The sequence below is a fragment of the Mobula birostris genome, chromosome 5, assembly GCF_030028105.1.
Source record: "Mobula birostris isolate sMobBir1 chromosome 5, sMobBir1.hap1, whole genome shotgun sequence".
Classification (NCBI taxonomy): domain Eukaryota; kingdom Metazoa; phylum Chordata; class Chondrichthyes; order Myliobatiformes; family Myliobatidae; genus Mobula; species Mobula birostris.
Window position 1 is genome coordinate 99,865,167 of NC_092374.1, and position 15,175 is coordinate 99,880,341.

A 15,175-nucleotide genomic window follows, 5' to 3' on the forward strand; every position below is an offset into this window, starting at 1 on the left:
TCTCTGCATCTCAGTTCTAAATGGATGTCCTTCAATCCTGAAGTCGTGCCCTCTTGTCCTAGACTCCCCTACCATGGGAAATAACTGCGCCATATCTAATCTGTTTGGTCCTTTTAATATTTGGAAGGTAAGAGGAAACCGGAGCACATGGAGGAAGCCCATGCAGTCATGGGGAGAATGTACAAACTCCTTACAGACAGCAGTAGGAATTCTACCCCAAGCCTCTGATCGCTGTTGCTGCAAAGTGTTACACTAACCTCTATGCTACCACGCTGCCCCTAATGCTGGAAATACTCAGCAGATCAGGCAGCATCTGTGGGAAGAGACTGTTAGTATATCAGGTAGAAGATCTTCTGTATTGATGGTAAGCAAGGAGACCAGTTGTCTCCATGTGTGCTACGCATGTTGGCCTGCCTGCAGCTGAATCCCCCGCTCTTCCTCCCACAGTGACCCGGATAGTGCGTGTGATTGGCCAGCCCCGAGGAAACATGCTCTTGGTTGGGATTGGGGGCAGTGGGCGGCAGAGTCTCTCCCAGCTATCAGCCTTCATCTCTGTCTACAAAACGTACAAAATCGAAGTTACTAAGGTCTATCGCAAGCTGGAGTTTAGAGACGGTAGGTCCTCTCCCTGTACCAACTTCATGTTGTGCTGGTGATGTTACAATGGGCATCCTATGATTCATAGAACATAAAAAGTCAAACCTTACAGCACATTACAGGCCCTTTGGCCCATGATGTTTTGCCAACATTTTAACAGACTCTGAGATCAATCTAACCCAGGGGTTCCCAACCTTTATAATGCCACAGACCGATACGATTAAGCAAGCTGTCTGTGGATCTCAGGTTTGGAACCTCTGATCTAACCTTTCCCTCCTACATAGCCCTCCATTTTTCTATTATTCATGTGTCTATCTAAAATGCTATTAAATACTCCTCATGTATCAGTCTCTACCACCACCTCTGCCGTGTGTTCCACACACCCACCACTCTCTGTGAGACCACCCCTATACTTTCCTCCAATCCGCTTAAAATTACACCCACTCGTATTAACCATTTCTACCTCAGGGAAAAGTCTCTCATCATCTTGTACACTTCTTTCGAGTCACCTCTCATCCTTCCTTGCTCCAAAGAGAAACTCCCTAGCATGCTATCTTGTGGAGCTTACACAGGCATCAGAATCAAAATCAAGTTTATTATCACTGACATACTTATGACGTGAAATTTGTTGTTTTGCTGCAGCAGTACAATGCAATACATAAAATATACTAGATTATAATAAGGAATATATTTTAAAAACTAAGTAGGGAAAGAAGAGTGCAAAATAGGGAGGGTAATGTTAATGGATTCTTGGACTGTTTAGAAACCTGATGGTGAAGGAGAAGAAGCAGAAATGAAAACATTTCAAGATCCTGTGATAGCCACAAGAAGAGGCTGTGTCCTGGCTGGAGTGGTTCCCTAAAGACTAGTGCTGCCGTCCTGAGGCACCTCCTTTTGTCCTCAATGGTGGAGAGACCAGTGCCCATGATGGAGCTGGCTGAGTTAACAAGCTTCTGCAGCTTTTTCCGATCCTGTGCATTGGTGTCTCTTTACCAAACTGAAGCAACCAGCTCTCTGCATCTGTAGAAATTCGCTAGAGTCTTTGGTGTCACACCTGATGTACATCTGTAGAAATTTATATCTGAATGGAATCTGTAGAATGACATCCCATAGTCTTGAAGAAATGGGAAACAAATATGACTTTAAAAGCTTTCATGTTTATTGAACTCACCTGTACCTTCGCAGATCTCAAGAAAATTTACAAAGAAGCTGGAGTTCGAAATAATCCAACAATGTTTCTCTTCACGGATACCCAATTAGTTGAAGAGAGCTTCTTGGAAGATATTAATAATATCCTGAGCTCAGGACAAGTTCCAAATTTGTTTAAAGCAGATGAACTTGAGGAGGTGAGTGAATGATAGACATGCAAACTGGTTTAAACCTCCCAGCTTCATGCAGAGTTCCTTTACATCACACTGAGATCAACACCAGAGATCTGTAGAATTACAGCACCTTCCTTCCTCCTATAATTCAAGTTTCTTAGATTAAAGGCCAACACACCATTTGTCTTTGTTACAATGGAGGAGACACACGTTAGGAACTTACACACATCCATGAGAAAATGAGCAGAAAGTGTAACTGATGGATGGTCCATTGAATAAGGATACAGAGAGAAAGACACATTAGACTAACATAAATTGGTTAGTGACTAGATGTTTGGATTTTAGGATCCCGCACATCTTGGGAAAGGTGTGGAGTTTCATTGCTTCTGTAAGACCATAAGACCATAGAGTTAGACTATTCGGCCCATCAGGTTTGCTCCGCCACTCGATCATTGCTGATTTATTTTCCTTCTCAACCCTGTTCTCCTGCCTTCTCCTTGTAACCTTTGACATCTGTCGTAATATAAAACCTGTCAATCTCTGCTTTAAATATACCCAGTGACTTGGTTTACACAGCCGTCTGCGGCAATAAATTCCTCAGATTCCTCCTCATCCCTGTTCTGAAGGGACGTCCTTCTGAGGGAGAATAAACAGAATATACTTAAAATGGTGGCAAAGTAACAGAAATATTAAGTTATAATAGACCTTTGACCAGAAGTCTGGAGAAGAGGAGACTTCAATCATATCCACTGCCTGAGGATAAAAGGCAGCAGTGGGTTGTGGCAATGAATCCAGACATCGGATGTTTGGAGAGGAGGGGACTTCAATCAGGTCCACTGCCCGAGGATAAAGGGCAGCAGCAGTTCGCGGCAGCATAATAGAGCTTTGACCAGTGACAAATCGGTGTCTGAGAATGATTAGTAAGAGCAAATTAAAGGAAGGCAGGGGCAAGCGCAGTGGCTGTCAACTGAGTGGACATAGTCATTGTGGTGATCTTGAGACTTCAGTGAAGAGAGACTTCACTCAGAGAGCAAAGGGAAGAAAAGCTCAAGGTTTTTTTCCTCCTTATATCTGCTCAGCTAAGACAGTAGAGTGAAATGCTCCTCTTGCAGGATGTGGGAAAGCAGGGAGACCTCCAGTGACCCTGCGAGAAGTTCATCCAATTGCAGCTTCTATCACTCAGGAGACTATAGGGGTGATAGATAGGACATATAGAGAGGTAGTTGCACACAAGGTGCAGGACACAGGAAACTAGGTGACACTCAGGAATGAGGAAGGGGTTAAGGAGCCAGTGCAGAGAACTCTGTGGCCATCCCCCTCAGCAACAGATATATCATTTTGGATACTGCCGTGGCAGATGACCTATCAGAGGAGAGTCACAGTGGTCAGATCTCTGGAAATGATTTTACCTCTGTGACCCAGAATGGAAGAGGGTAGAAGCATGCTGTGATGATAGAGGATCTGTAGGTTCTGTGGACAAGAACAAGATTCCCGGATGCTATGTTGCCTCCTGGGTGTCAGGTTCCAGGACATATCAGATCGAGTCCTCAGCATTTTAAGTGGGAGCGTGAACAGCCAGAAGTCGTGATCCATGTATGTACCAATGACACGGGTAGGACGAGTGATGAGATTCTATGTAGGGAGTTCAGGATGTTAGATGCTAAGTTAAAAGGCAGTACCTCCAGAGTTGTGATCTCAGGATTGCTACATGTGCCATGTGCTACAGAACTAGGAAGATTATACAGCTTAACACGTGGCCATGGAGTTGGTGTAGGAGGGAAAGCATAACATTTTTGGATCATTGAAGGTGGGACCTGTACAGAAAGGGCTGTTAGAACCTGAGCTGGAGGGGTACTAATATCCTAGCAGGAAAATTTGTTAATGCTACACAGTGGGGTTTAAATGAGAGTTGGAGGGAGATGGAAACCAAAGTACCAGAACAGTTAGTTGAGAGGTTGTCGAGGCAGATGTTGGTAAGACCTCAGACAAAGTTAGGAATCAAAGAGTTGCAACATAAAAGCCGGACAAAATTGAATAGGGTGAATACAGGACTGAAGATGTATCTAAATGCGCAGTGGACGAAATAAGGTAGAGGAACTTTGCAGCACAGTTGCAGATTGTCAGGTATGATGTTGTAGGCATCACTGAATCATGGCTGCGAGATTATAACTGGGAGCTTAATGTCCAAGAATACACATTGTATTGAAAGGACAGGCAGGAAGGCAGAGGGGGTGACATTGCTCTTTTGGTAAAAAATGAAATCATATCATTAAAAAAAAGGTGACCTAGGCTTAGATGATATTGAATCATTGTGGATAGAACTAAGGAACTGCAAGGGTAAAAAAAGACCCTGATGGGAGTTGTATACAGACTCTTCCCCCCCCCCCCCCACCAAACAGTATATGGCCTACGAGTCACAACGGGAGAGAGAAAATACATGCCAAAAGGACAATGTTACAATAGTCACGGGGGACTTTAATTTGCAGGTGGATTGGGAAAATCAGGTTGGTCCTGGATTATAGGAGGGGGAATTTCTAGAGTGCCTACGAGATGGCTTTTCAGAGCAGCTCGTGGGGATTAGCTATTCTGGATGGGGTGTTGTGCAATGAACCAGAATTGATTAGAGAGGTTAAGGTAAAAGAACCCTTAGGGGAAAGTGATCATAATATTTTTGAATTTACCATGAAATTTGAGGAGAAGCTAAAGTCAGATGTATCAGTATTACAGCGGAGTAAAGGGAATTTCAGAGGTATGAGAGAAATTGGCCAGAATTAATTGGAAGAGAACACTAGCAGGGATGATGGCAAGCAGCAACGGCTGGAATTTCTAGAAGTAATTTGGAAGGCACAGAATATATACATCCCAAAGAGGAATAGGTATTCTAAAGGCAAGATGACAAAACTGGCTAACAAGAGAAGTCAAAGCCAATATAAAAGCCAAAGAGAGGGCATATAATAGAGCAAAAATTAGTGGGAAGTTAGAGGATTGGGAAGCTTCTAAAAACCAACTGAAGGCAACTAAAAAAGTCATTAAGAAGGTAATGTTGCAAAACAAAAGTACACTAGCCAATAATATTAAAGAAGATACCAAAAGTTTCTTTAGATACATAAAGTGTAAAAGAGAGGTGAGAGTGAATATCAGACCACTGGAAAATGATCCTGGAAGGTAGTAATGAAGGACAATGAAATGGTGGACAAACTGAATAAGTATTTTGCATCAGTCTTCACTGTGAAAGACACTAGCAATATAGTAGAAGTTCCAGGTGTCAGGAGGCATGAAGTGTGTGAAATTAGTATAACGAGAGAAAAGATTCTTGTGAAGCTGAAAGGTCTGAAGGTAGATAAGTAACCTTGAACCAGATGGTGTGCTCCCTAGAGTTCTGAAGGAGGTAGCTGAGGAGATCATAGAGCCGTTAGTAATGATTGTTCAAGAATCACTAGGTTCTTGAATGGACTGGAAAATTGCAAATGTCACTGCACTTTTCAGGAAGGGGAAGAGGCAGAAGAAAGGAAGACTCTTAGCCAGTCTGACTTCAGTGGTTTGGAAGATGTTGCAGTATTGAGGATGAGGTCTCAGGGTACTCGGAAGCACATGACAGAATAGGCCATAGGCAGCATGATTTCCTCAAGGGAATTCTTTGAAGAAATACAAAGCAGGATATATCAAGGAGAATCTGTTGACGTTGTGTACCTGGATATGCAGAAAGCATTTTTAAGGTGCCGCACATAAGGCTGCTTAACAAGCTACAGGCCCAAGGTGTTACAGGAACGATTCTACCAAGGATAAAGCAGTGGCTCATTGGCAGGAAGTAAAGGATGAGAATAAAGGGAACCTTTTCTGGTTGGCTGCGGTGACTAGTGGTGTTCCACAGGGGTCTGTGTTGGAACTGATTCTTTTTACATTCTATGTCAATGATTTGGATGATGGAATTGATGGCTTTATTGAAAGTTTGCAGATGATATGAAAATAGGTGGAGGGTCAGGTAGTTTTGAGGGAGTAGGGAGGCTGCAGAAGGACTTGAATCCTTGTGCAGGATTCTCTATGGTGAGGAAGACAAATACAAATTAGCATTCATTTCAAGAGAACTAGAATATAAAAGCAAGGATGTAATGTTGAAACTTTATAAAGCAGTGGTGAGGCTTTACTTGGAGTATTGTGAACAGGTTCAGGCCCCTTTTCTTAGAAAGGATGTGCTGAAATTGGAGAGGGTTCAAAAGAGGTTCACAAAAATGATTCCAGGATTGAATGGCTTGTCACATGAAGAGCGGCTTTGGGCCTGTATTCACTAGAATACGGAAGAATGAGGGGTGACCTCATTGAAACCTATCGAATGGTGAAAGGCCTTCATAGACTGGATGTGGAGAGGATGATTCCTATGGCGGGAGAGTTCAAGACCTGAGGACACAGCCTCAGAATAGAGGGTCATGCTTTTGGAACGGAGACAAGGAGGAATTTCTTTAGCAGAGAGTGGTGAATCTCTGGGATTCTTTGCCACTGGCAGCTGTGGAGGCCAAGTCTTTTTGTAGATTTAAAGCATAGGTTAATAGATTCTTGATTGGTCAGGGCATGAAGGGATATGGGGATATTGGGGCTGAGAGGAAAATTGGATCATCCATGATGAAATGGCAGAGTAGACTTGATGGACCAAATTGCCTAATTCTGCTCCTGTATCTTATGGTTTTATGGTCTTATTAGGTCGCTTAAGCTGACCTGCTACGTTAATACTGTGTTCCTGCTCTGTCCCCACCGTTCTCGATGCCTTTCAAATGTCTCCGGGAATGTGGCCTCTCCAGACCTCAGTGGTAAAGAGTTCCACAGGTTGACCACCCTCTGAGAGAATGTTTCTTAGCTCAATCTTGATCATCTGTTGCACATGCTGAAACTGTAAGCCATTGCACATATAGTCCTGGGAAAAATTTGACCCACATCTACTCTTTCGGAGTATTAATGGATTCACTGAGATTCTCTTGTGTTCTTCTAAAGTCCAGAAATTGCAGGCCTAGTTTACCTAAACCTTCCGTCCCAGGAGTCTCTCTGCTGAACCTGCAGTGCAACTCCTCAATGCAAATGCCTCCTTTAGGTAAGCAGATCAAAACTCCAAATGTAGTCTTATCATTCACCATCAACAACTCTACAGTAAGCACCATTTCAACATTCAGGCTCTTGGGCATCATTATGACATGGGATCTCATTAGGATGTACTTCTTATGGTAGTTGATAAAAATTACTTATACTCTGCCATCATAGAGAGCATCCTCACATGAGCCATTGCTCTTTGGTTTTGTGCAGTACTCTTTCACAAAATTACAAATCTATAGTGAACTGTCAGGTCCGTAGGAAAGGTCATTGGCTGCAGTCTCCCATCCTTGCAGGACTTGTACATGTCCAGGAAGAGAAGCAGGCAGGAAAAGTCATTGCAAACACCACCCACCCTGAAAACTGCCTTTTTCAAAATACTATATACTTTGGACAATACTTTTCCAAAATACTATAGGACTATTAAAACAAACAAAAAAAAAGCTTCATGCCATCCTAAAAGTTACTTTCCCCAGGCAGTTAATCTGATCAACTATACTGGTTAGCCCCCACCCCCCATCCTCATATTGCACTGCACTGTAAACAATTTAAACCACTTTATATAATGCTGTTTACATTGTAAATACACTCTGGTATTTATGTATTGGTGCACACTTTATTCCATGTCTGTATTTTAACCTCTAACTTGATGTGGTTATTAATACTTTTCTCCACCTCTAGATCAAAAATGCTCTTCTAAATGAAGCAAAAAATGAATCTGTTCCTGAAACAACTGAAGGAATCTTTAATTTCTTCATGGAAAGAGTGCAAAGCAATCTGCATGTGGTGTTGTGCATGAGTCCTGTTGGAGACCAGTTCAGGTGAGGCCTAGTGGTGGGGTCTATACTTTTCTCAGGGCCAGTCTGTAGAGAATCCTGTGTGATGATATCATGTTACAACACTGAGGACTTTCGTTCTGCATCAACAATGGACTTCTAATTCAAATCCTGGGACTGTTCTTTTCATGATCTGTTTCTAATAAGCTCACAGTGTGAAGTTATTCCTGTCTGTCTTACTCCCATTCGCTTTCCGAATCAGATATCACAGTTCATCCAGCCTTCCCCTCACTGAGTCCATGCCAGTCACCTAGCAACTCTCCTAATAATGTTCTATACAAGGGCATTTCAAATGCCTCAGTAGATATTTCTGAAATGTTTCCATCACCCTCTATGAGTTCCAGGGGTTAATCACTCCTGGGTGAAGTCTTTTTTAAACTCTTTCAGATCTATCCATACCTTCCTTAAACCCATGCACTCTGATTGTTAATTCCTTCAGGGTGAGCACACTCAAGTCTTTTTCCAGAGTTGGGGGAATCAAGAACTGGAGGGTATTAGTTTAAGGTGTGAGGGGAAAGATTTAGTGGGCACTTGAGAGGCAAATTTTTCACCCAGAGAGTGGTATCTATGTGGAATGAGCTGCCATAGGAAATGCTTTCTGCAGGTACAATAACAAACAGATTTTATCAATGAAGGTATCCTATCTGGATACACCACAGCTTGGTACAGCAACAACTCTGCCTGTGACCACAAGAAACCTCGGAGAGTTGTGGACACAGCTCAGTACATCACGGAAACCAGCCTCCCCTCCATGGACTCTGTCTACACTTCTTGCTACCTCAGTGAAGCAGCCAGCATAATGGAAGTCCCCACCCACCCCTCACCCTTCTATTGGGCAGAAGATACTAAAGCCTGAAAGCACAACCACAGCTTCTACCCTGCTGTCACCTTGAACAGACCTCTTATACAATAAGATCTACCTCATTATGACCTTTCACCTTCCTGTCCACTTGCACTGTACTTTCTGTGTCACTGTTACACTTCATCCTGTTCTACCTCAGTGCACTGCAGAATGATTTGATCTGTAGGAGCAGTACACAAGACAAGTTCTTCACTGTATCTTGGTGCATGTGAACAATGAGAACAATTCCAGTTCTCTATATCTGTCATAAGTTTCTGTTACTCACCCTGTGATATGTGTTGACAATCAGGGATCCTTGGACTTGTTGACCCTGCTCTTCACCATTACAGTAACACACTAGCCTTCATTTCTCACTTTACTGATAACCTGCCTGTGCTGAGTTCACACATCCCCTCTGTAACGGCAGTAGAATACCATGTTATCTGTGTAACTCTCAGCCTTACCGGTAAAGCACAGTGCCTCACGCTCTTGCTCAGGCCCTGAGCCCTGGTCCTCAAGCTGGTCAAGGAACATCCTTGGTTTTGGGCTGCCCATATGCATGTCTGTGTGAGCTGGATGCATGAGGGCCGGTCAATCAGCGTGCTTGGAGTTTGAGCTGCAGGGTTCTGCCATCATCTAGTCCTGGGATTGATACCAAAGATTGAGACCCAAAGGTCAATTAGCAGTCTGATAGTTGCAGCTGATGGCCGAAGCCTAGAGGCCCAGAGCCTGAACTGGAGCTGGAGGACTGTGTGTGAGTGTGAGTGGGAGAAAGGGTGCGAGCGAGGAAATGGGCATATTTTGTTGTGTTCTGCTTTGTTGTATTCTGTGTTGTTGTGCCGAGCATTATAACCGTCTGCTTTGTTGGCATGAAAATGTGTGATTGTTATTGAAGCATATGACACATTTTATTGTATGCTTTGATGTACATGTGGTAGATAAATCTGCAGCTGAATCTGGGCTGGTAGCACTTGCTACAGACAGAGTCACCCAGATTGCAAGAAGCATCTTAAGATGCTATTGACTGCAGTTGTATAACACAGGGCTAAACTGTCTTGGGTGTAGCTCGTGAAGCCCTTTGCCAGCACCTTTTACAACTGATTATCTCCCCTGGGTTCCTCCTGCTCCAAACCAGTCAGCTGCAGTAATATTCTGTGAGTGATGTTTTGGGTGTGGTTAAGGTCCATCCAATGTTCTCCATTCTCTAGCTGTAGTTCCCAACGGTCAGGAAATGATAACCACTGTGTCAGCAAGTCACAGACAATATTTAGTGCTGAGTGAAGGAGTTGTTAGAGAATAGCTTTATTTGTCACATGTACACAAAGCATGCAAAATGTGTCATTTGAATCAAATCAGCAGGGATTGTACTGGGCCAAGTGTTGCCACACTTCTGATGCCATCATAGCATGCTCACAATTTACTAACCCTAACCGGGAATGTGGGAGGACACCCACGTGGTCACGAGGAGAACATACAAACACCTATCAGACAGCGGCAGGAATCGAAACCTAATCTTACAGCTAAAGCTGCAATAACATTACTCAAACTGCTACCGTACTAAGCTACCCTAAATAGATAACATATAGATCTTATCTAGTGTACATAGAGTTAACAAGGCCTTTGACAGGGTCCCTCGTGGCAAGCTGGTCTGGGAAGTAAGACTGCGTGGGATCCAAGTGGGTGATGGTGGACTACCATAATAGTGGGAACAACTGCCCTACTGTACTGTGTGATGTCTGTCATAGATCTCTCTCAAGACTTTGATAGATCTTTCCCTATTCCATCCCTTGCAAATCAATGAATGAATATGACCTGCTGGTCAAAGTTGTGTCCCGAGATTCTCATTTACAGAGTCTATAAAAAGTATTCACCCCCCTTGCAGGTTTTCGTGTTTTATTGTTTTACAACACTGAATCACAGCGGATTTAATTTGGCTTTTTTGACACTGATCAACAGAAAAAACTCGGGTCAAAGTGAAAACATATCGCTACAAACTAGACTAAAGTTATTAAACACAAAATAATTCATTGCATAATTATTCACCCCCTTCAAATCAGTATTAGTAGATGCACCTTTGGCAGTAATTACAGCCTTGCAGTATAGAGTATCTTCCTGCTCTCTCTCCCTCTCCCAGTGTAGAGTGCCCTCCAGCTTCAAATTATCCACTACTGTCCCTGTACCGAAAAAGACTAAGGTAACATGCCTGAACGACTGGCGCCCTGTCACACTCACCTCAAAAAAAAAGCAAACACTTTGAGAGGCTGATCAAAGGTATCACCTGCAGCTTGTTACCACCCAAAATGGACCCTCTACAATTCGCCTACTGACACAACCGATCGACAGATGATGCAATAGCCACAGCTCTACATACCGTCCTTACACATCTGGAGAAGAAGGATGCTTATGTGAGAATGCTGTTCTTGGACTACAGTTCAGCATTCAACACCATAATTAAATCCAGGCTCAACAGGAAGCTCAGAGACCTCAGCCTTGACCCTGCCTTGTGCAGCTGGATCCTGGACTTCCTGTCAGATCGCCGGTAGGTGATAAGAGTGGGCTCCCTCACTTCCATACCTCTTACTCTCAATACAGGAGCCCCTCTGACTCTCAACACAGGAGCCCCTCAGGGCCGTATACTAAATCCCCTCCTTTACTCCCTGCATACCCATGACTGCGTTGCCGCCCACAGCTCTAATCTGCTAATTAAATTTGATGATGACACTACATTGATTGGCCTTATCTCAAACAATAACAAGGTGGCCCTACAGGGAAGAAGTTATCTCTCTGACACACTGGTGTCAAGAAAACAACCTCTCCCTCAATGTCACATAAACAAAGGAGCTGGTTGTGGATCAGAGGAGAAATGAAGATGGACTAACTCTTATTGACATCAATGGATCTGGGAGTTGAGAGGATAAACAACTTTAAGCTCCTCGGTATCCACATCGCCAAGGACCTCACATGGTCTGTACACACTAACTGTGTGGTGAAAAAGGCACAACAGCTCTCTTTCACCTCAGATAGTTGAGGAAGTTTGCTATTGGCCCCCAAGTACTACGAACTTTCTACACCCTGACTGGCTGGGTCACTGCCTGGTATGGGAACTGTACCTCCGTTAATCGCAGGATTCTGCAGAGAGTAGTGCGGACAGCCCAGCGCATCTGCAGTTGTGAACTTTATACTTTATTGTCGCCAAACAATTGATACTAGAACGTACAATCATCACAGCGATATTTGATTCTGCGCTTCCCACTCCCTGGATTACAAATCAATAGAAAATATTAAAAATTTAAATTATAAATCATAAATAGAAAATAGAAAAATAGAAAGTAAGGTAGTGTAAAAAAAACCGAGAGGCAGGTCCGGATATTTGGAGGGTACGACCCAGATCCGTGTCAGGATCCGTTCAGCAGTCTTATCACAGTTGGAAAGAAGCTGTTCCCAAATCTGGCCGTATGAGTCTTCAGGTTCCTGAGCCTTCTCCCGGAGGGAAGAGGGACTTCCCTTGATTCAGGACATTTACAAAGACAGGTGTGAAAAAGATCACTGGGGACCCAAGTCACCTCAACCACAATCTATTCCAGTTGCTACCATCCGGGAAATGGTACCGCAGTATAAAAGCCAGGACCAACAGACTCCGGGACAGCTTCTTCCACCAGGCCATCAGACTGATTAATTCACTCTGATCTGAGTGTTTTTCTATGTTGCATTGACTGTTCTATTTATTATAAATTATTATAAATTACTATGATTGCATATCGCACATTTAGATGGAGACATAACGTAAAGATTTTTACTCCTCATGTATGTGAAGGATGTAAGAAATAAAGTCAATTCAATTCAATTCACTGCAATTTTACCCCATTCCTCTTTACAAACTATTCAAGCTTTGTCAGATTGGAGGGGATTGTGAGTGAACAGCCCTTTTCAAGTCCAGCCACAAATTCTCAATTGCATTGAGGTCTGGACTCTGACTTGGCCACTCCAGGACATTAACTTTGTTGTTTTTAAACCATTCCTGTGTAGCTTTGACTTTATTATTTGGGGTCATTGTCTTGCTGGAAAACAAATTTTCTCCCAAGTCACAGTTCTCTTGAAGACTACATCAGGTTTTGCTCTAGGATTTCCTTGCATTTTGCTGCATTCATTTTACCCTCTATCTTCACAAGCCTTCCAGAGCCTGCTGCAGGAAAGCATTCCCACAGCACGATGCAGCCACCACCATGTTTCACAGTAGGGATGGTGTGTTTTTGATGATGTGTGGTGTTTGGCTTGTGCCAAACATAGCATTTAATCTGATGGCCTAAAAGCTCTATTGTGATCTCATTAGACCATAGAACCACCTTCCAGCTGACTTCAGAGTCTCCCACTTGCCTTCTAGCAAACTCTAGCTGAGATGTCATGCAAATTTTTTTTTACAGTGGCTTTCTCTTTGCCACTCTACCATAAAGCTGCGACTGCTGAAGCACCCGGGCAACAGTTGATGTATGCAGTCTCTTCCATCTCAGCCACTGAAGCTTGTAACTCCTCCAGAGTTCTCATAGGTCTCTTGGTGGCCTCCCTCACTAGTCCCCTTCATGCACAGTCACTCAGTTTTCGAGGATGTTCTGCTCCAGGCAGATTTACAGCTGTGCCATATTCTTTCCATTTCTTGATGATTGATTTAACCGTACTCAGAAATGTTCTTGTATCCATCTCCTGACTTGTACTTTTCAAAAACCTTTTTGCAGAGTTACTTGGAGTGTTCTTTTGTCATTATGGTGTAGTTTTTGCCAGGATACTGACTCACCAGCAGTTGGACCTTCCAGATATAGGTGTATTTGTACTACAATCAGGCCTCCAAAATCAGATTTCCATTTAACTAATAATGTGACTTCTAAAACCGATGGGCTGCACCAGTGATAATTTGGTGTGTCATATTAACAGGGGTGAATACTTATGCGATCAATTATTTTGTGTTTTATATTTGCAATTAATTTAGATCACTTTGTAAAGATCTGTTTTCACTTTGACACAGAAGTTTTTTTTCTGTAGACCAGTGTCAAAAAAACCAAATTAAATCCATTATGATTCCATGTTGTAAAACAGTAAAACATGAAAACTTCCAAGGGGGTCTGGTACTTTTTATAGGCTCTGTAAGAAGAGGAATGTTAACACTGCTTCAATAAAATTTTGTGAATTTTATTGCCAGTCCAGATTTTGATTGACCCAAGAACATGTTGTTTTCCCCTGAACTGTTTTAAAGGAACCGCATGCGCCAGTACCCAGCGTTGGTGAACTGTACCACCATCGATTGGTTCTCGGAGTGGCCACAGGATGCTTTGCTTGAAGTGGCTGAACGGTATCTGATGAAGGTGGATATCGGAGGATCTGAAGAGGTAAGTGCTCTGAAACCTGTTACCTACACCCTTACTGACGGCTCTCAGTAGATGGGCATAATTTTAAGGAGATTTGGGGAAAGTATAGAGAGATTGGCAAACACAAGTTTTTGCAGAGGGTAGTAGGTGGTGAACATGCTGCCAGGTGTAGAGGCAGATACATTAGGAACATTTAAGAGGCTCTTAGATAGGTACATGGCTGATAGAATAATCGAGTGCTATATGGGAGAGAAGGGTTAGATTGATCTTAGAGTAATTAATAAGTTCACACATCATGGGCCAAAGAGCCTGTACTGTGCTGTAATGTTCCTTGTCCTTTGAATGCCTTTCCCTCCAGACTCCAGTCCAGAACTTCTGCAACTCATTGTAAACTGCAATCTTTTGGCTCGGCTTGGATTCACCATCAACCATCTCCAATGCAGGGTTTCCTCAATGGAATATGGCACTCAAAACTTTCACCCACTCAAATGTCTCAAACCTCCTGCAAGCTGTCTTCAATCTACTCCAAAGTCAATCAGTCAGAGCATTCCATACATCCACCACTCTCTGTGTCAAAAATGTGCTTTCCTCCAATCACCTTAAAATTACTGTATTCCCCCTCGTATTAGCCATTTCCACCCTGAGAATAAATTTCTGATTATCCACTCTATCTATGCCTGTCATCATCTTGTGCACCTCTATAGAGTAACTCTTGACTCTGACACGGTGGGGATTTGGAAAAAGAAAGAGAACAGGGAGTAGACATGACCTCATGCTCATGGTCAGTGCTTCCCTCTGCCTCTCCAGCTCCGCAGTAACCTGGCACACATCTTCGTCACGATGCATCGTTCGGTCAGCATGTACTCCCAAAAGATGTTGCTGGAATTGCGGAGACACAACTACGTCACCCCAACCAACTACCTGGAGCTTGTATCTGGCTATAAAAAGTAAGTGCCCGGTACTGTCTGGGACAGACATTTTGCTTTATTAATGCCTTCAAAGTGTAGGAGAGAGCTGACTCTGGCCACTGATGACACGTGTGGGTGTTTTGTTTGGGGTATGCGTGTAATGGGGTGTCTGTGCATGAGTGTGCATGCCAGATATCTTGTGGATACTGTGGTCCTTTACGTTATAGATGCTGGGTTA

At 43.2% G+C, this 15,175-nt stretch overlaps 1 protein-coding gene across 1 annotated transcript in view; it reads left to right on the plus strand.

Moving 5' to 3' along the window:
• dnah2 (dynein, axonemal, heavy chain 2) overlaps positions 1-15,175 on the plus strand; it is a 609,335-nt gene that overhangs the window by 405,248 nt on the left and 188,912 nt on the right. Inside the window, exons 56-60 of the mRNA XM_072258532.1 lie at positions 448-615; positions 1,783-1,943; positions 7,677-7,816; positions 13,918-14,050; positions 14,837-14,976. Coding sequence (XP_072114633.1) covers positions 448-615; positions 1,783-1,943; positions 7,677-7,816; positions 13,918-14,050; positions 14,837-14,976 — 742 coding nt within the window. The remainder of the gene's footprint in view (positions 1-447; positions 616-1,782; positions 1,944-7,676; positions 7,817-13,917; positions 14,051-14,836; positions 14,977-15,175) is intronic.